We start from the raw sequence: 22,677 nt of genomic DNA on the forward strand, positions 1-22,677 counted from the left end.
TTAGCAGGTCAAACAGTGTCCTTTATGTAGCAAAGGTAAAGATACATAACCAATGTTTCGAGCCTCAGCCCTTCATCAAAGTATGGAAGAATGTCAGCAGGTGTCCGAACCAAAAAGGATGGGGGGAGGGGGGGGCAAAGGCAGGAGATGCTAGGTGGAGAAAGGAGGGAGAGGACAGCAGTGATCAGAGGGAGGAGGAGGGGATGGCTGGGTGGGTGGAGGGGGAAAACTGGAAAGGGGAAGGTGAAAAAAAGGTGAACAGGTTAGCAGAAAGCACAGAAGTTGATGTTAACCCATCTGTCTGGAGAGTGTCCAGACGGAAGGTGCTGTTCCTCCAATTTGTGAGTGGTAAGGTTGGGATAGTATGTAGTATGCAAGGCAATGGACAGACATGTGAGCATGGGAGTGTGACTCAGAATGGAAATGGTTGGTCCCATGATCTTATTATTCATGTCATCACTGGTTGCAAGAGTTTGATGTGTTAAATTCAACATATCCATGATACATGTGCTTTGTACATGTCCAGATGCATAGACAAAATAGAGCTTTTCTTGGTTTTATGAAGAATTATTTTTTTCCTCTAATCACAATTAACAGCCAAATCAATCAAATGATTATTAATTAAGGTTTTCAATGCATGAATTTGTTAATATATCCTCAGTCAGAGAATTGCTTTACTGTTGACTCTATCAAAGGATCAGGATTGAACACATGTGTAAGATTGTTAATTATGTATGTCTTATCTAGATGAATAAATTTGTACATTGATATAGATTTCCAAACCTACAGGAATTAACTTTTTGGATCTGCTAGCTAATAGAGTAGATGTGTTTATCCCAACGATAGGCCAGATGAGAAACTAATCAGAGCTCTTGGGTGCACAATGATGGGCAACGTGTTTTTTCTATTGGTACCTCAATCATGACTCCCAAGTACTACTTACTATTACAGGTAGACCACACAATCCTCCCCATAACCAACATCACTCCAAAGGCAGAAGAAAATCTGAAAATGACAAGCTTCTTTGAAGCTACACTGAAGGAGTTGGTGCATATGTTGGTCCATTTCTGATCAGAGATAGAGGGAGTACTTTGAATATAAATAACTTAGATTGATGTGGAATGAGAACAAAATAGAATCCAATTTGTGTGAATTTTGCTGCATATTTATACTGAAGTGAAATGGTACAGATAGCGTTGCTTGTTCTCACCCCAAGCTTGTCTGGTTGGAGACCATCATCTATAGGCCATCCAAAGCACCAAAGAGCTGTTTACAAACCTTACTTCTCACTCTTGTCTAGATTACAGAGGTAAATTCAAAGAGCAGGACTTACCATACTGCTGCATGTTTTGTATCGAATATTCTGCCCTTCACAATTTCTACAGAAACAAGCAAAAGATCAGAATCAGAATTTGTTGCCATAAACAAGTCATGAAATTCAGTGTTTTGCGACAGCATCAAGGTGAAAACATTCATATTATATCAATCTTACATTACTATTAAAAGCAAAATAATAGTGGGCAAAACGTAGGCAGTGTCTTTGGTTCATTGATTTTGATTATTCAGGAATCTGATGGCAGTGGGGAAGAAGCTGTCCTTGTGCCATTGAGAGCATGTCTTTAGGCTCCTGTAACTTTTCCTCAATGGTAGCAGAGTGAAGAGGGTATGGCCTGGGTGGTGGGGGACTTTGAGGATAGAGGCTGCTTTTTTTAAAGACACCGTCTCATGTGGATGTCCTCGATGGAGTGAAGTCTGGTGCCTATGATGTCACAGGCCGAGTTAACAACCCTCTGGAGTTTATTCTTGTCCTGAGAGTTGGCGCCTCCATACCAGGCAGAGATGCAACCACTCAGAATGCTTTCCAAGGTGCACGAGAGTCTTCGGTGACATACTGAATCTCCTCAGACATCTCATGAAGTATAGCCACTGACGAGCCTTCTTTGTGATTGCATCAACATGGAGGCACCAAGACAGATCCTCAGAGATGTTGACACTCAGGAATTTGAAGTTCTTGACCCTCTCTACTACTGAGCCCTCACTAAGTACTGGGTCGCGTTCCACCTGAAGTCCACAATCATCTTCTTGGTTTTGCTGATGTTGAGTGCAAGGTTGTTCTCATTACACCACTCAATAAGCTGATCCATCTCCCTCCCGTACAGATTCTGCCAACAACTGTGTTGTCATCAGCAAACTTGCTGATGACGTTGGAATTGTACCTGGCCAAACGTTCGTAGGTGCATAACGAGTAGAGCAGTGGGCTAAGCATGCATCCTCTGGTGTACCTGTGCTGATAAGCAGTGAAGAAACATTGTTTCCAATTCGTACTGACTGTGGTCTTCTGATGAGAAAATCAAGGATCCAGTTTGCAGAGGGAACAGAGGCCTGGAGTCTGTAGCTTCTCAACCAGTACTGAGGGAATAATGGTATTGAAGGCCAAGCTGCAGTTGAAGAGCAGCCATATATATGAATTGCTGTTTTCAAGGTGATCCAGAGCTGAGTGGAGAGCCAGCGATATTGCATCTGCTGTGAAGTAATTGTGATAATAGACGAATTCCAGTGGGCCCAGGTCTTTGATTAGGTACGTGTTAATTCTGGCCACGACCATCTCATCACAGTAGAAGTTAATATATAAATAAAATATATTATTCAGAAGTATATATATGAATTATAATAACACACACACACACACACACACACATATGTGGTGATTGAGCCGGCGCTCCAAGTGGAAAACATAACCAAAGGCCAGCAGCCCACACAGCGGCACTGGCTCCAACAAGCAAACTGGCGGGTGAACGGCAAGGGCAGCTTAAGGACCAGCGACCCCAAAATGTCACTGGCCTTGCTGCACTGCCAATGAACAGGGACAATGCATGGGGAAGAAGGGCACTGTTACGCAGGAAAGTACCTGTGCGCAGGAAATCCTCTTTTGTTATGCATGTTGTGACGTTAGCCAAGGGGGGCCATGGCGGGGACAGGGCAAGTATAAAAGTTGGGCCTGAGCCCTAATAAAACTCAGAGCTTAACCTGACTATACTATGTGTGTGTGTCTTCTTTCGAGTAGCATGTGGCTACATATATATAAAGATAATATCTAAATAGGAGAAAATTAAACCAGATATTCTAGTAATTCACAAGAATGTTGCTGAGATTACTGGTTAAGCTGGGACTTTTCTCCCTGTAGCATACATAGGAATCTAAGAAGGGACCTTGTGGACGTTTATAAAATATGACAGGCATAGATAAGGAAAATAATCATGGACTTTTCTCAAGGTTGGAGAATCTAAAACTAGATTTATGATGAGGGGAAAGCTTTAACAGAGCCCTGGAGAGACCTTCCTTGCACAGAGTGTGATATATGGAGGGAGCTGCCAGATGAAGTGGTAGAATTGAGGACAAATGTAACATAAAAAAAATATATTTAGGCCACCTCATGAATAGGAAAGTGCATGGTTGAATTGAGTGGAAGGACTTGTTTCCATGCTGAATAAATCTATAATTCCATAATTTACTAATGATGCTCCAGTAACTAGTTAAATCCATTCTCTCCTGCTCTTCACAATACTTGGTGTTTTTCCCAGGCATGAGGCTTAGTAGATTCCCCTCTATCATTGATGAGTACACCCATTTTCTGTTCGCCATCCCATGTTCAAACACGTCCACTTCGTCAGTCATAAATGCCCTAGACTCCATTTATGCCTTGTTTGGGGTATCCCAGCTATATTCAGAGCTACATCAGTACCTGCTGGTGAAGGACATCGCATCCAGCAGGACTACTAGCTACAGCCCCTGGGAGAATGGTCAGGTTGAAAAGGAGAAAGCTGCAGTCTGGAAGTCTATCAAACTGCCCCTGAAGTCCAAAGGCCTTCCAGACTCACGCTGGCAGGAAGTCCTCCCTATGTGCTCCATTCCATTCCGGTTGTTACTACGTTTCACGACCAATGCTACTTTCACTTTCGAAAAAAGGTCGACATCAGGAACTACACTCCCAATCTGGCTCACCATTCCTGGTCTAGTCTTTCTCAGGAAGCAAGAGAGGAGAAGCAAGACCAACCCCCTGGTGGAAAGGGTGAAACTGCTCCATGCCAATCCCACATACGCCTATATATTGTATCTGGATGGCAGGGAGAATATCCTCTATCGGGGATGTGGCAACCACCGGAACAGAGGGTCCGATGCCTCAAGTGCCCTGCGAGCCATGCAGCTCATTCTCACCACCCCTAGTCAGGGCCTGGGGGGATCTGTTTCTGGAGGAAAGTGCATCCCCTTCCATTGTAGAGCCAGAGATCCAGCCCACCTCTCCTCCCTCACAAGGGGACCAGGAGACCCAAGGAGTCCAAGAAACCCCGGTGCTAAGGTGCTCCACCAGGATCTCCAGATCCTCAGACCAGTTAAATCTGTAAATTTGTAAATAACTGTATATTTTTCAACCATTTTTTTCTGAACCCATGTTCTGTGTCTTCATTCACAGACCCTAAATTTTACAGGAAGGGGTGAATGCAGTGAACTTGGATTTACTGGTAGGGTTTGTGGTGATGACTGGCTCCGCCTCCTGGCTCCATCCCTATATGCTCACATTTAACCTTGGCTTCGCCTAAACCCAGAACCCTTCTGAAGACCATTGTGAGATGCTACCCATAGTTATAAGCTAACAAAAGCATTTATTCTCCCTCCAGTTGTGAGAGCTTTTATTCATGCTACAGGAATGGAGTGATGACAGGGGAAGAAGGGGGTGGGAGGGGTGTTTAATGAAAGCCAGAGAAGTCAATATTAATGTTATATGGTTGGAGAGTGCCCCAGTCAGAAGATGAGGTATTGTTCCTCCAGTTTACAGCTGGTCTTAGTCTGGCAGTACATGAGACCATGGACAGACAAGTCGGCAAGGGAATAGAATTGAGAATTGAAATGAGTGGTCACTGGGAGATCCATGCTATTGCAGAGGACAGAGCCAAGATGCTCAACAAAGCGATCTCCCAGTCTGTGTCCAGTCCCTCCGATGTAGAGGAGAACACAGCAGGAGCACTGGATGGAATAGATGACCTCTGTAAATTCACAAGTAAAATGTTGCTTTACTTGGAAGGACTTTTTAGGGCCCCAAATGGTGCTGAGGGAGGAGATGTAGGTGCAAGTGGAGCATCTCCTGTAGTAACAGGGGTAAGTGGGGAAGGGAGGAGAGGGGAATCATGTAGTAGGTAGCATAAATGGCGGAGGAGGATATATTGGATACAGAAGCTGTTGGTGTGGTAGGTGAGGACAAGGGGAATCCTGTCCTTGTGTGTGGTGGAGGAGGGGGCCAGGACAGATGGGCAGAAAAATTGAGGATATACAGGTGAGGGGTGAGTTGATGGAGGTGGAGGGAAAGCCACATTTTTTTAAAGGAGGAGGACATCTCTGATCATCTGACATGGAAATCCTCATCCTGGGTGCAGATCTGATGAAGACTGAGGAATTGAGAGAATGGAATGGAATTCTTCCAGGGGATAGGATGGAAAGAAGTGTAGTCAAGTTAGGTGTGGCAGCTGGTAGGTTTATAGAAGATGTCTGTCAAGAGTTTGTCTCCTGAGATGGAGACAGAGAGATCGAGGGAGAGTTTTGGTAGAGAAGGACCATGTGAATTTGAGGTCAGGATGGAAGATGGCAGCAAAGTGGATCAAGTCAACGTGCTCATCATGGGTACACAAGGCAGCACCAAAATAATCATTGGTGTAGTGGAAGAGTTGAGGGGCCTTGGCTACGTAGCCAAAAAATCACTGTGATTTTTATAAATGACCTTGATGAAGAAGTCGAGGGATGGGTCAGTAAGTTTGTAAATGATACAAAGTTTGGAGGTATTGTGGATAGTATAGAATGTTATTGTAGGTTACAACAGGATATATACAGAATGCAGCTTTGGGCATAAAAGTCACAGATGCAGTTCAATCTGGATTAGTATGAGGCGATGCATCTTGGAAGCAGAGTGCAGGGTTAATGGTTGGATACTTAATAGTGTGAAAGAACGGAGGGATCTTGTGGTTCAAATCCATGCCTCTCTCAAGGTTGATAGAATAGTTAAGAAGGCCTATGGTATGCTGGGTTTCATAAATCAGAGGATTGAGTTCAAAAATCATGAAGTATTGTTGCAGCTCTATAAATCTCTGGTGAGACCACACAGAGTATGGTGTTCAGTTCTGGTCACCTCATTGCAGGAATAATGTGGAAGCTATGGAGATGTTGTAGAGGAGATTTACCAGGATGTTGCCTGGATTGGAAAATATGTTTTATAAGGCAAGGTTAGCAGAGCTAGGATTTTTCTCTTTGTAGCAAAGGATGAAAGACGATTTAACAGAGATCCTGAGAGGTATAGACAGCCAACACCTCTTTCCCTGGATGGGAGTTGCAAACACCAGAGGACATCGGTACAAAGTGAAGGGAGGAAAGGTTTTTTGTATACACACAGTGTTCTTGGTGCCTGAAATGCATTGCCAAGGATGGTGGTGGAGGCTGGAATAATATGAGGAATTTAATAGACAAGCACAAGAATGAAAGAAAAATAGAGGGTTGTGAGGTTGGAAGGGTTTAATTTTTATTTTGGTAGGTATATATAGGTCAGCACAACATTCTGAGTGAAGGGCCTATACTCTGCTGGTAATGGTCTACGATCAGCTTCCATTCATAGAAATCGTGTGCAGTATAGGAATTCACCCTTCAAGAATTATTTTCAAGCTTATGACCAGCCAGCATGCCAACTCACTCGGAGGCAAGTTGAGGGGAAATGCAAACAGTTTCTATATTGTATCTTTATCCCTCGTGAATTTCATGATTAAAAAAAAAACGATGCCACAGTCTGGGGAGCAGGAGGGAACCACACTCTATGCTGTCCTACAGCAGTGAAGCAGCTTTCCTCAGAACTGTGGGCTGTGTTATAGCAGTCTAGTCTCCATTTCTCAAATGTCTTAATCTTGGCATAACTGTAGCCTGGACATTTTTAATTAGCAATGCTTTCTGAATGAAGTTACACAATAAATCTATTCAATATAGTCAAATTAAGTCATCTCTGTCTGATTTGTACGATTTACTTTATACTTATGCTGTTGAATGGAGCAAGGCATCAGATGAAATGTCCCATCTGGCAGCATGGAATAGTTACACTATTGTTACACCAGAAAACACAATCATTTCACTCTATGCACTATTATTCTACCTGAACTTAGCTTCTCACTGTGGTTAATCAAGTCTCCAGTTACTTTAGTTGGAATTTCAAGAATTAAACAGGACTGTTCTGCTTTACTTGAGAAGAATATTGGTGTTTTGTGAAATTAGAAATATCAGTTAGGGGCCTTATAGGACTATGCCTGTCAACAATGTGTGAAGCTGTCCAATAAATTCTAGGCTGCTGATGTGAGTGCAATTAAAGACAATGTGTCATATAAACAGCAAATCATACAGAAATCAGGAATATTAAAGCAATAACACAAGCTGTGATTGAAAATATTCCTTTGGACCATAATCTCCCTCTTAATCAACATTCTCTCTATTTCAATCCCCAATCTCTCAGTGGCTTTCCTTCCTTCTCTCAAACTCACGCTCCCATGCTTCTGTGTTGATGTGGATCTCAGGAAGAATTCATGATGGATCATTCACTGGTCTTTCTAGCTGAATATGGTGCTTGAATTTGTGCACTAGTCCCCTTAAGTGTTGCTCCTGAGGTCATTGCTATAAAGCTGGCTGCTATTAGATTCAGGAGAACATGATTGCTTCAAAATGGGCTGTGTCAATGGTGGGAGAAGGGAAGGAACGTGCTCCTGGGTCCTTAGGGAAGGATGTAGGATAAAATTACCCACAAAAGACATATCCTCAGTCCTGAAGGACCAGTGATACTCCCATATATTCATGGCAGGAAGTTACCAGGAAGGATTCTGCAGGGTGCGTGTACAGTCGATGAGTGTTTGAATGTTGGGGTAACTGCCAATGGCAGCAAATGGCCAAGGCCACACTGCCTGTTTTATGGACTGAAGGAAAAGTCCATGAAGTCTCTTGTTGAATATGGAGGTTGGGTGACATCAGTTATGCAGTGATCTGAGATGTGCTCAGCAAAAATATATATTCTAGTTAAAAGGAAGGACAGTAAGGTTGGGGGCAGCTAGCCTTGAATAACTAAGGAAATAAAGGAAGGCATCAAACTAAAAACTCATGTGCACAGTCGGCAAGAACAGTGGGAAACTGGAAAATTGGGAAAACTTCAAAAAGCAAAATAAAAATCCCATGAAGTGAGCAATAAGGAGAGAGAAAGTAGACTATAAGAAAAGATAAGCACAAATTATAAAAATTGACAGCAAAATTTATTGTAATTATTTAAAGCGCAAAAGGGTGGCAGAAGTGAAGGTTGGTCCCTTAGAAGTTGAGAAGGGGGAATTGATATCGGGTAATGAGGAAATGGCTGAGGCTTTGAATGATAATTTTGTGTCAGTCTTCACAGTGGAGGTCATATCAAACATCCCAAAGACAGATGTTATGGATGTGATAAGAGATCAGGATCTGGATGTAATAGTTGTCAGTAAAGAGGTCATACTCAGAAAACTTGAGGGTCTAAAGATAGATAAGTCCCCTGGTCCTGATTGAATGCGCATCGCAAGGTACTGAAAGAAACATCAGAAGTTATAGTCAAGGCTTTGGTAATAACTTATCAAAATTCTCTGGACTCTGGGTAGGTCCTGGTGGATTGGAAGATAGCCAATGTCATGGTACTATTCCAAAAAGGATGTATACGAAAGGCAGGGAACTATTGGCTAGTTGGTTTAACATCTGTAGTTGTGAAAATGCTTGAAGCTATCATTAAAGAAGAAATAGTGAGGCATCTGGAGTGAAATGGATCCATCAGGTAGCACAGCATGGATTCAGCAAAGGGAGGTCCTGTTTGATAAATTTACTGGAGGTCTTTATGAGTATATAAAGAGACTGTAGAGGGGAACAGATGGATGTTGTTTACCTGGATTTCCAGAAGGTGTTCAGTAAGTAGCCACATAAAACTTATACAGAAAATAAGGATGTTTAGAGTTAGGGGTGATGTATTAGCATGGGAAAAGGATTGGTTAACCAATAGAATGCAGAGAGTTGGGATACTGGGGTGTTTTTCTGGTTTCAAATCAGTGGTGTGCTGTAGGGATTGGTCCTGGAACAGTACATGATATACATAACTTATCTGGAAGAGGGGACAGAGTGTAGTGTATCTATGTTTGCTGATGACATTAAATTGAGTGGAAAAGTAAATTGTGCAGAAAATACGGAGAGTCCATGGAGAGATATGGATAGGTTAAGTGAGTGGACAAAGCACTGGCAGATGGAGTACAATGTTGGTAAATGTGAGCTTATCCACTTTGGATGGAAAAATTGAAAATTAAATTACTATTTAAATGATTGCAGCATGCTGCAATACAGAAGGACTTGGGAGAGCTTGTGTATGAATTGCAAAACGTTGGCTTGCAGGTGCAGCAGGTCATAAAGGAGGCAAATGGAATGTTGGCCTTCATTGCGAGAGGAATTGAATTTAAGAGCAGGAAGGTTAAGCTGCAGCTGTACAATGTACTGGTGAGACTGCATCAGGAGTTCTGCATGCAGTTCTGGTCTCCTTAGTTGAGGAAGGATGTAGTGGCTTTGGAGGTGGTGCAGAGGAGGTTCACCAGGATTGTTCCAGAAACAATGGGGTTAGCCAATGAGGAGAAATTGAGTCATCTGGAACTGTACTCACTGGAATTTAGAAGAAAGAGTGGGGATCCTATACAAACATCTCTTCTCTTTGCTTTGGCTTCGCGGATGAAGATTTATGGAGGGGTATATCCACGTCTGCTGCAGGCTCGTTGGTGACTGACAAGTCCGATGCGGGACAGGTAGGCACGGTTGCAGCGGTTGCAAGGGAAAATTGATTGGTTGGGGTTGGGTGTTGGGTTTTTCCTCCTTTGTCTTTTGTCAGTGAGGTGGGCTCTGCGGTCTTCTTCAAAGGAGGTTGCTGCCCGCCGAACTGTGAGGCGCCAAGATGCACGGTTGGAGGCGATATCAGCCCACTGGCGGTGGTCAATGTGGCAGGCACCAAGAGATTTCTTTAAGCAGTCCTTGTACCTCTTCTTTGGTGCACCTCTGTCTCGGTGGCCAGTGGAGAGCTCGCAATAGAACATGATCTTGGGAAGGCGATGGTCCTCCATTCTGGAGACGTGACCCACCCAACGCAGTTGGGTCTTCAGCAGAATGGATTCGATGCTTGCGGACTCTGCCAGCTTGAGTACTTCGATGTTGGTGATGAAGTCATTCCAATGAATGTGGAGGATGGAGCAGAGACAGCGCTGATGGAAGCGTTCTAGGAGCTGTAGGTGATGCCGGTAGAGGACCCATGATTCAGAGCCGAACAGGAGCGTGGGTATGACAATGGCTCTGTACACACTGATCTTTGTGTGTTTCTTCAGGTGGTTGTTTTTCCAGACTCTTTTGTGTAGTCTTCCAAAGGCGCTATTTGCCTTGGCGAGTCTGTTGTCTATCTTTGTCGATCCTTGCATCAGATGAAATGGTGCAGCCGAGGTAGGTAAACTGGTTGACCATTTTGAGTTCAGTGTACCCGATGGAGATGTGGGGGGGCTGGTGGTTATGGTGGGGAGCTGGTTGATGGAGGACTTCAGTTTTCTTCAGGCTGACTTCCTGGCCAAACATTTTGGCAGTTTCCTGCAAAACAGGACGTCATGCGCTGGAGAGCTGGCTCTGAATGGGCAACTAAAGTGGCATCGTCTGCAAAGGATAGTTCACGGACAAGTTGCTCTTGTGTCTTGGTGTGTGCTTGCAGGCGCCTCAGATTGAAGAGACTGCCATCCGTGTGGTACCGGATGTAAACACCGTCTTCATTGTTGAGGTCTTTATTGACTTGTTTCAGCATCATGCTGAAGAAGATAGTAAAGAGGGTTGGTGCGAGGACACAGCCTTGCTTCACGCCGTTGTCAATGAGAACAAGCACAATACTATGTCTACATAACACGACCAGTCTCTTTCCACTCTAGTCTAAACACTAACAACTGTGAACTCCATTGCAGAGTTCTCTCCAGTCTTAAAAAATTTTCTACGAGAACTTTTCTTTCTGATCCTCAACCAATGCTGCATCCCCTATAGAAACATATTAAATTATGAAAGGCATAGATATGATGGAGGTAGATAAGTTGTTTACATTGGTGGGGGAGACCAGAATGGGAACATAGCCTTAAGATACAGGGTGGTAGATTTAGGATGCAGATGAGAAGGAAATGCTTTTCCCAGTTGGGAGTGAATCTGTGGAATTCACTGTCCATTGAAGTCGTGGAGGCTTCTTCAGTAGTAGTAGTAGTTTATTTATATAGCGTATATATAGTAGTTTATTTATATAGCACATTGATCCAAAGCGCTGAACATACAATTAGGCATAAATTGGTTACTATTTAAATGACAACAAGCAGCCAAAATACACCGGTACAGCCATCTTTTTACATACACTATCCAACTTGGAACATTAATTCTTTAAACCTTAACCTATTCCTCCCAATTACATCAATGAACAACTTCCCAATTTCAAATAAACAACAGTGCGACAAACACCAGACAACAAAGAACATGCGGGGAACACAAATAAGCCTGGTCGCAAATCCATTTTGATATTAGAAAAAAGTCAAAATCGCAGCCTTCTTAGCACTGGTTTACCAATATCAGCAGTACTTCGATGTTAAAGTCTGCCAGCTTCAAAAGGGAAACTACCAACTAAATCACACTTTCTCGAGGTGGCAGATCAATAGTTCACCTCCAAAGCCCCTCCGACCTTGGACAATCTTGTGCCTCAGGTCGACATCAACCATGACCAACACTCCAACAAGGGATAAAGGACAACTCAGGAGGTGAAGGGGAGATTGGGGATAAAGAAGATAGAAATAGGAGAATAAGGAAAATGTTGGATGTTGTAGGAAAGTTGTCTTATAAAGAGTTGAAAATAAGAAAACAGAAATGGAAAAGGAGGAAAGGTAATGATGGAAAAACGGAAAGAGAAGATAAACAAAATATAAAAGGGCTACGCTGAACTATATGACTTTAAATATTAATGGAATACATAACCAAATTAAAAGGAAGAAACTACTAAATTTAAATGAATAAATGTATTCCATTAGAAAAAATAACATATAGTTTAAGAAATAATATTGAAATATTCGAACAAGTATGGGAGCCTTACATTAAATACAATAGCAAAAACCTACCGGGGACAAACATTACCTAAGTTGATGGAAGGAGAAGGAAAGAAAAGAATGAACTCTGTAGAATTTCTGGTGTATTTTTGTTGAATGACAACATTGTCTGACTGAATTAATGCAACCTAGATTGTATACCTAAAATGGATGAGAGGGGGGGATGGGGGGGGGTGGTTTGGGAGGAAAGGGGGGGGGGGAGAAAAAGTCACTGTATAGGTGTGAAAAAGAAATAGTGTATATCATGGCTAATGTGATTTATGGTGTGAAAAATAAAAAAAATTAAAAAAAAAACCATGACCAACACATCCTTCAGGATTTCTTTGGGCTGACACTATTCCACCACTCCGGTTGTATCAGGACACCACCTCCGTCTCCACCACGTTGCACCATTTCCACGAACATTGTAGCAGGCACCACTGGAAGGCTTAAGGCTACATTGCCATGCTACCCCACATCTCTGTCTCTTCAGTAGGCCTCACTCCACAACTGCTGAGCTGCAAACTTTGTAGCTTTGTCTCAGCAACCCACTAGTCATTTGGCGACCTAAGTCACAGTTTCAGAGTCACTGCATTTTACCGAAAACTCTTGTTGAATCCAGGTTTGTGCAGAGTGCATCTACTTGTTAGTTACAGCAGTCCCAGGATCCAGAGCAGCTCCTGCTGCAACCATAGTCATGCCACCATCTTGCAATCAGTAAATATATTTAAGACTGGGCTGACTAAGTTTTTTACATAGTAGGGGAATTAAGGGATATGGGGAGGTGGAGATGAGCCTATCCACAGATCATTGAATGTGGAGCAGGTTTGATGGGCCAGGAGGCCTTCTCCTGCTTCCATTTCTTGTGTTCTTACGGCATCCTTCATCCTCCATCGCTTCAAGGAGAAAGTACCAAGTTCACTCAATCTATCCTCATAAGAAATACTCTCCAATCCAGGCAACATTACTAGAATCCATTTCCACCTCATCCACTGTTCTATCTCATCAATGTTCTTAGTTATATCTTTAAAGAATTAAATCATGTTCATGAGGCATGACATTCCCCTGATGAAGGCTTGCTGACGATCCATAATCAGATTATGCCTCTATAAATGCTTGTAAATCCCGTGTCTCAGGATCTTCAGATTTATAATTTATTATCAAAGTACATACATGGACTGGTTGCAGGTCAGTGGGACTAGGCAAAAAAAATGGCTTGGCACAGATTAGAAAGCCTGAAGGGGCCTGTTTCTGTGCTGTAGTGTTCTATGGTCTACGACATCACATACAACCTGAGATTCATTTTCCTGCAGGCGAGGAGGAATTACCACTTATTGGTAGTGCAAAAAAAATACTCAAGAAGATATGTATACATGGTTTATTTAATATTTTATTTTTGATTTTCAAAGACACATAAATTAAAACAAACAACACAATCTCTTTCAACATTAGTATAGAACTTACAGAGTCTACTTTTCCCTGGGCCCTCTCCCCTCCCTCCCATACCCTAATACAACAAAGAAAAGATCATATAAATTAAACAAATACAAAGAACCTAATATCGGTAAAGTCAGAAACCCTTAAAGGAACTTAAGAAAAACCCAAAGAAACCTAAAATTAAAAAAAAGGATAAGGAACAAAATACAAGAGCACGCCATCTTCGACACTGATCTCAATCATTTCACTACAGGCACGGATTGTTGCATTTCCTTTATTCAGAAGGGGTATAATTATATCTGCGTCCCAATGTGTTGCAGATAGGATTGCCACACCCTAACAAATTGCCGCATTTCCTCCTTAAATTGTACATGATTTTCTCCAGGGGAATACAATTCTGCATTTCCGTATTCCATCATGTAATATTTAGTTGGGAGTCGGACTTCCACGTGATCGCTGTACATTTCCTGGCTACCAACAAGGCGACATTCACAAATTGAATTTGATATCTGGACAGTTTAAAATTAAAATTCATATCCATAATGTTCCCCAGAAGGTACAATTCCAGATCCTGTGGAAAATCCAACTTTGTAATTTTTTTTTCAGAATGTCACCCAGGTCTTCCCAGAAGGATCTCACCTTTGTACACAGCCAGGTTTTTTTTTTTTTTTTTTTTTTAAATTTTTTATTTTTCACACCATAAATCACAATAGCCATGATATACACTTTTTCTTTTCCACACATTTACAGTGACTTTTTCTCCCTCCCCCCTCCCTCCTCCCAAGCCACCCCCCCATCCCTCCCCCCTCTCATCCATTTTAGTTATACAATCTAGGTTGCATTAATTCAGTTAGACAATGTTGTCATTCAACAAAAATACACCAGAAATTCTACTGAGTCCATTTTTTTCTTCTCTTCTCCTTCCATCAACTTAGGTAATGTTTGTTCCCGGTAGGTTTTCGCTATTGTATTTAATGTAAGGCTCCCATACTTGTTCGAATATTTCGATATTATTTCTTAAACTATATGTTATTTTTTCTAATGGAATACATTTATTCATTTCTATATACCATTGTTGTATTTTCAAATTATCTTCCAATTTCCAGGTTGACATAATACATTTTTTTGCTACAGCTAGGGCTATCTTAACAAATCTTTTTTGTGCATCCTCCAAGTCAATTCCAAATTCTTTATTTTTTATGTTACTTAGGAGAAAGATCTCTGGATTCTTTGGTATATTGTTTTCTGTTATTTTATTTAATATCTGATTGAGATCATCCCAAAATTTTTCTACTCTCTCACATGTCCAGATTGCATGAATTGTTGTTCCCCTTTCTTTTTTACATCGAAAACATCTATCAGATACTGTTGGGTCCCATTTATTTAACTTTTGCGGTGTAATGTATAGTCTGTGTAACCAATTATATTGTATCATACGCAGCCTCGTATTTATTGTATTTCTCATCGTTCCAGCGCATAACTTCTCCCATGTTTCCTTTTTTATCTTTATATTTAAATCTTGTTCCCATTTTTGTTTAGTTTTACCATTTGTTTCCTCATTTTCCTTTTCTTGCAGGTACACAGCCAGGTTGAATGGATAAAGGTTCCAACCTTCACACCACACCTAAAGCACATTTCTAAAATTTCTAGTTTGGATTTATGTAATTTTTGTGGTGTGAGGTACAGTTGAGGCAGGAAATTGTATTGCAGCAACCTATACCTGACATTAATAAGTGCTGTCTCGTTGTCCAGACAGCAGTCTGACCAGCACCTCTTGTGGATTGTTGTGCCCAAGTTCATCTCCCTCCTTTCCCTCAACTTGTGTAAATCCGGCTTCGGGCCCTCACTTTGGAATAGGAGGTATATCATAGAGATTAACTTAAGTGTATTCCCCTTTCGAATTAGAATCTCCATGTCACTACACATGGGTAGGGCCATAGACAGTCCCAAATTATCCCTTGAGAAAGATCTTAGCTGAAGATAGCAGAAGAAAGTTTTATTAGACAAATCATATTTGTTCCTTAGCTATTCAAATGACATAAGCTGCCCTTGCTCATAACAATCCCCTTCTGGCACCAGGTGTTCAGAATCTTATTATCCAGAGTCACTGGTATTAATTTGTTCTGGGCCAAGGGCACTTTAGGAGATATCCCCACCTTTATTCCGATACATTGATTTATTTTTTGCCAAGTCTGAATTATGTTTTAATATGGGGTTATCCATTTCTTTGATATCAATTTAGTGCCCCATTTATACATCTTTTTTCCAATTGTGTGTAGTCCCATTTTTGCCCAGGATGGGGTACCACCCCTCTCAAAGAGTGAGGCAATAAACCTCAACTGGGCCAACCAAAAATATTTTTAAAAATCTGGCAATTGCAGACCTCCCAATTTATAATCCAAAAACAACTTTTCCATGGGGATTCTAGCCACTTTACCATTCCACAAGAATGGTAAGAAGTAAGTTTTAATAGACATCGTCAATGGAATAGGCAAGGACTGAAATAGATATTGTAGTCTTGGCATCACCTTTATTTTAATGCAATTAACTCTGCCCATGAAAGTTATTGGCAGGGTTCTCCATCTACCAAGGTCATCCTCAATCTTCCAGAGCAAAGGGAGATAATTGAGTTTTTATAAATTGTGTAAATCCTTTTCTACTTTTATCCCCAAATATTTAATGCTCTCTTGCAGCCATTTAAATTGACTCCTTTGTTGGTATTGTTTGTAATTTCCCTTGGTCAAGACATGATTTCTCTCTTATCCAGATTTATTTTATACCCAGAGATCGCACTATAATCCTCCAGTGTGGTCCTCAGCCTGGCCAATGACCCCACCCCCCCCCCCCCCCACTCACCCCAAATCAATCAAATATACTAGCACATCATTCACGAATAAATTGATTTTATGCTCTCCCTTGCCAACTTTGAATCTCTTTATGTTTGGATCCTGTCAGATGGCTTCTGCTAGCAATTCATTAGCTAGTATAAACAACGCTGGAAACAGTGGGCAGCCTGGACCTGTTCAGTGGGAACACTGGAGACATTTGCCCATTAGCTTGGGGTTTATAATAGAGCATCCTTCCCAATTAATTAATGGTTGTCCTAATCCAAATTTCTCCAGTACTTTGAATAAAAAGTCCCACTCCAGTCTGTCAAAGGCCTTCTCTGCATCTGCTTGCCTGGATCCACCCCTGACTGTGCCAGATGCACTACATTGAGTAATTTACATATATTTTTCTGTTGATTGTCAATTTTGTACAAATCCAGCTAGATCTGGATTTAACGATGGTAAATATTGAGCCAATCTATTGGCCAAAGCTTTTGCTATAATTTTAGAATCTATAATGAAATGGATCTATAGGAGGCAGGGTTCTTTTTTGGAATCACCATAATAATTGCTGTTGAGGAAGATTCTGGGAATGCCAAAGGCATTAAAAGATTCTTAAGATCTTTATAAAATTCAGCAGAGAACCCATCCTCCCTCGGTGATCTGTAAGGCTGAAATGAGCCCAGGGCTTTCTCAATCTCCCCTCTAGAGAAGGGGGTGTTGTATACATGTTAACAAATAAAGAAATGTAAACAAATTATGCAATACAGAGAGAAAAAAACTTCTCCAATAGCTTGTGAGACTCATTGCTCTATAATTTCCTGGGTTATCTCTATTTCCTTTCTTGACCATGGGAACAACATTTCCAACCCTCCAGTTCTCTGCTACTTCTCCTGTCCCCAGTGATGATACGAAGATCATTGCCATTGGCTCAGCAATTCCCCGCCCTCCCCTCACTTCCCACAGTAGCTTTGGGTGAATCTGCTTGATCCTGGAGACTTATCTAACTTCATTCTTTTCAAGAACTCGAACACATCTTATTTCTTAATGTCAATATGATCAAGCATTTCAGTCTGCTTTAAATCATGCTCCCAATTGCCAAAGTCTTTGTCTCTGGTGAATACTGAAGCAAGTATTCAGTCAGGATGTCTGCTACCTTGTGCATTTATTTCTGTGCATACGTTTCCACCATCACTGGATTGGTCCTACCCTCACATGACTCATTATCTTGTTCTTCACATTTTGAATTTTCTTTAATCCTGTTTGTCAAGGCCTTCTAGCTCGCCTAAGTAACTTCTTAAGATCTTTCCTGACAATCTTGTAATTCTATGGAGCACTTTCAGTTTCCATCTTCTCAAACATCTCATAAACATTTCTTTTCTTATTCTTTAGATTTTAAACATCCCTTGTACACCATGGTTCTTTCATCTTATCATACTATCCCTGCCTTAATGGAATATAGTTAGATAAAGCGCTTTGCCATTTTTCTGTTGTATATTTCCCCGAGTGCTCACAAATTTTGCTCCTAAGTTCCTGCCTAATAGCATCATATTTCCCCATCCCCAATTAAATGTTTTCCTAAATTAATTATTCCTGTCCTTCTCCAGCGCTACGTTTAGGGATTTGGAGTTGTGATCACTTTCTCCAAAATATTCACCCATAGCGATCCCAACCTCATTCATTTCCCAATACCAGGTTAAGTGCAGCCTCTCCCCTCATTGGTTTATCTACATATTATGTCAGGAAACCTTCCTGATCACATCTAATAAATTCCACTCTATTCAAACCTTTCACTCCAAGATGCTGCCAATTAATATTAGGAAAGTTAAAATCACCCATGACACCAACCTTATTATTTTTGCTCCTTTTTATAGTCTTCTTTCCTATCTGCTCCTAATTGTCTCTATTGCTATTGGGGGGGGGGGGGGGGGGGAATCTATAACTATACATCCAATAGGGTTATTGCCCCTTTCTCTTCCAGGCTTCCACCTACACTCGCAGCATGAAGGACGACACAGGACCGAAATTTTGGTTATTTATCCTTAACTCCTATGGACAGTGCAAGATCTGCTGTGTTCCTCCAGCATTTCTGATTTTACTGCATCAGAGCATCTGCAGACTTTTGTGTTTCATTCCACCTATACTGACTCAATAGATAATCCCTTTACTACTTCTCTCTTTTCTGCAGTCATGATAGTATCTCTGAGCAGCAATGCCACTTTCCCATCCCTTTTACCTCCCTCCCTGTTGTTTTTGAAATATCTATTGGCTGGCATGTTCAGCAGCCATTCTGGCCCCTGAAACAGCCAGGTCTCTGTAAAGGCAACAAAGTCATAATTCCACGTATGAATCACACGGAATAGAGAGTTCACCTCCTCTATTCCTAATAGACCTTGCATTAAAGTACACTCATTTCAGCCCAACTTACTGATTTTATCCTCCATCCACTTCCTGTCCTTCCTCGCAGTTTCTCTGCATAATCGTATCTGCCATTTCACTACCTGTTCCATTGTCCGACCTGTCACTCTGGTTTCCATCCCCCTGGCAAACTGGTTTAAACCCTCCCCAACAGTTCTAGCAAACATGGAAATTAGCCCTATTCCAGTTCAGGTGCAAAAGTAAAACACAAAACTCTGCAGACACCGTGGATGAAGTAAAACACAAAGCAGTATCTTTTATATTGCAAAGATGAATACCTTGATGAAAACAAGAATACCTTGTTCGAATGCCTGCTGACATTTTTCCATACCCTGATGAAAGGCTCTAGCCTGAAACGTCAGTTAAGTATTTTTGCTTTTATTATATAAAGGATCTGCCGAATTTCTCCAGCTTTGTGGATTTTTTTCAGTTCAGATGCAACCTGTCCTTAATGTACATGTCCTATCTTCCCCAGAGGAGATCCCAACGATGTGCAACCTGAACCTCTACTCCTCAGCCACGCATTCATCTGCCATAACCTCCTATTCTTGCCCTCACTGGTGCGTGATAATAGGCAGCAATCCAAAGATTACTACTCTTGAGGTCCTACTCTTTCCTTCCTTTCTTAACTCCCTATATTCACCCTTCACATCACTTCAAGTAGCAAAGGGATGTAGGATTAGTGACAACTGCTTAAATAAGAAATTTTATCAGATTACTAAGGGTGACAATCAAGCAAAAGTTGAAAACTTGGCTTCACATTATTTGAAGGATGTCAGAATCATCCCAATAGTACAAACATAGATCACAAAGGGAAACCAGAGTTCAAATTCCCACTGGAGGTGAAAGACCTGGAAATGGGTGTGAATTTTCTTTACAGCAAAATAAATCTATTTTCAGTAGCATGGCTATGCTACATCCAGTGTTGTGAGTACAGGGTTGAAGACAGGAATCAACTGAGGTGAATACAAGAATCACTATGAACGTAAGAGAAGAAAAGAAATAACATGAGATGACGTGGTGAGTGGAAGCACTTCATTCAAAGAGCAGGTTACTGTGCTGTAATTGATTCATATACTTTGTATATGAGTTCATAACTGTAACATAGTGTTTGATAGTTTATTTGTATCTCCAAATTGGAAAAATTCCAGCTCAAAATTGAAAAGCTTCATCTGACAGAGGCACAACACTACAATTGCTGGACACTTGGTAGAAAAAAACTAGTTGCATCTGAACTGAAAAAAATCCACAAAGCTGGAGAAATTCAGCAGATCCTTTATATAATAAAAGCAAAAATACTTAACTGACATTTCAGGCTAGAGCCTTTCATCAGGGTATGGAACTCCAGCTAAAAAAAAAGTACCATTCCTCTAGACTGCTGAGTGAAAGTGAATTAATACCACCCTGTGTCAGAAATTCACTATATCACTTGACCTCTATTGACCAATCAGCTTTATGCTGATCTGAGCTTTTCAAATCCAACTGCCTGAGTCACCTGACTCCAATTGGCAGATAAAATCCCTGCTGAAGTCTGCTGCAACTTCTTTTTGCATAAACTGCAGCTATAAATATTTATTGATTTATTCTTGTATTTTTTTGTTATCATGGCACATTGTGGTTATTTTATTTGATACTCTTTTTATTGATGTATCTTGTGGTGGCAGCAAATAAGAAATTTGGTGCATCTATACCTTGTATTTATGTATATGGCAATAAACTATAATATCTGGGCTTTAATTTTCCACAAAACACCATGTATTTTGCAGTTTAATTTCTACAAAGAAATTCTGAAATGTACAAAGACCAAACTCAACCATAAAGGTTAATTACCTGGTCTTTTTGAATCAAAGTAAAATAATCTGCAACAATCTTAACGCCTCATTTTTTAACTCAACTCATCTCAAAATATTTTGTTAACTGGAAAACAATTCATTTTCCCATTTCTTCCTTGTTTTCTGATTTAATAGTGGATTGGATCATCTCCGTAAGTTTCGGAGACCCAGAACTTTGCTTGATTAAAGCTTTCTCAGGTTAAAATGAACTTCTCATTTTGGCATCAACAAATGGTTGCACATTGTAGGTTTTGAAAATTGGAAAGAAAAATGTCAATCTTTAACTCATGCAAGGTGTACAAACAATGTAAGCAAGTACTTGATTATTAATCCACAGGTATATTAGCAGTAACTCATCCAGAGTCTTTATACAGCTGCAGTCACTACCCGTGGTGCATTAAGAGGTGACAAATTCCATCGAGTTCTTCAAGATTGATTCAGAATAGTAGCAAAATGGGATAATTATTCAGTTGGGGTTGAGTAGCAGATTGAAAAAGCATAATTCTTACCCTTGTGCGGAACAGTATTTAATGAAATAAATAAAGCTTTTAATCCTCTGAATTTGCTGAACATGTTCAAGGAGGAAACAGTCTCTTGAAAGCAGAAGGAAAAACAAAGGTTTTCAAGCTTATTTCCAGGTTAGCTCTGCTCCTTTACATTTGTGGTTGGATGCAATTAACAGATGTTCAGTTTAATAGCAAAGAAAATGATCGATGGCCAGAGAAAAGTGACAATTTTGGACAGTCTCTGAGCGAGCTGTCAAAAAAAAAGGTTTGCAGCCTCAGTAAGGGAGGAAAGAAAGTTTGGTGACAGCTTGTGGCAAAGGTGGTTTTAAATTTCAAATTTATTCTTGAAATCCTAGTGTTCCAAACAGATACCAGAGCACAGTCACATTAGTTTGCTACCAATGCCAGCACAGTTTAAGCACAGTAATGTCAAATGATTTTTAGTACACTGCTGCCAAAAAAAATGCAGAATACGTGGCATAGAAGATATTTTGTTGGATGTCATAAAAGTATTTAGGATATGAAATTTTGCAAATCATATTTGCATTTTGTGAAGTTTCCCTGGATTTATTGCTGAATTTATCATTGAGTTAATATGAAAATTATTAGTGTAGAATAAACCAAACAACAGTAAAAAAAGACACAATACATAAATGCTGGAGGAACTCAGCCAGTCTATCAGTGTCCATAGGAGGTAAAGATATATTACCAGTGTTTCGGGCTTGAACTCTTCTTCAGGGCATAAGCAAAAAGGGAGGGATCAGAATTAAAAACTAGGGGAGCAGGGGAAAGAATGGGAGGGGGTGGAGACCAGACCAATGGGACCAAAGGTATGGAAAGAGGAAAGGTGAGAATTGATTTTGGCTCCATGAAAGGAGACAGGAAAAAGGGAATAGAGAGAGAGAGAAAAAACAGAGCTAGAGGAAAGGAGACAGGGAAAGATGGTGGGGGTGGGGGGGATTTAATGGAAACTAGAGAAGTCAGTGTTAATGCCATTGGTTGGAGGGTACCCAGATTGAAGATGAGCTGTTGTTCCTCCATTTTGTGGATGGTCTCATTCTGCCAGACTTCTCAGAATTTATTGTAATGACATCAAGATGGTAAAGGATTAAATTATGATGACACGTTTTGTGACTTGTATTCCATTGAATTTAGAAGCTGAAGGGTTGATTTTATCAATTTATTTATTCAAAATGATCAGTGATCACTTCCTCTAGTGAGGGAATCTAGAACAAGATGGCTTAATCTTTTGGTTCCTTTATGAGTGAAATGACAAAGCTCCTAGACAGACAAAGTCTGGTAATCTGAAGACCACCCCAGAGTGGGCTGAGGATACTGGCTGTGTCAACAATATATAAAACATCAGAAAGAATGATTTGCTGCTTGCTGCCATCGTCAAGAAATCTTGGAGCTCGTAAGGGCACATTCGCCTATTCTGCCTCTGCAATCCAACTAAATT

The 22,677-nt window shown here is 40.8% G+C and overlaps 1 protein-coding gene across 3 annotated transcripts in view; it reads right to left on the bottom strand.

Moving 5' to 3' along the window:
- The window catches only part of LOC138757214 (ADAMTS-like protein 1), a 464,147-nt gene that overhangs the window by 110,727 nt on the left and 330,743 nt on the right, over positions 1-22,677 (bottom strand). For all 3 annotated transcript variants that reach the window (XM_069924203.1, XM_069924193.1, XM_069924209.1), the window contains one exon: positions 1,334-1,379. In XM_069924203.1, coding sequence (XP_069780304.1) covers positions 1,334-1,379 — 46 coding nt within the window. The remainder of the gene's footprint in view (positions 1-1,333; positions 1,380-22,677) is intronic.

This window comes from Narcine bancroftii, chromosome 1 (assembly GCF_036971445.1).
Source record: "Narcine bancroftii isolate sNarBan1 chromosome 1, sNarBan1.hap1, whole genome shotgun sequence".
NCBI lineage: Eukaryota > Metazoa > Chordata > Chondrichthyes > Torpediniformes > Narcinidae > Narcine > Narcine bancroftii.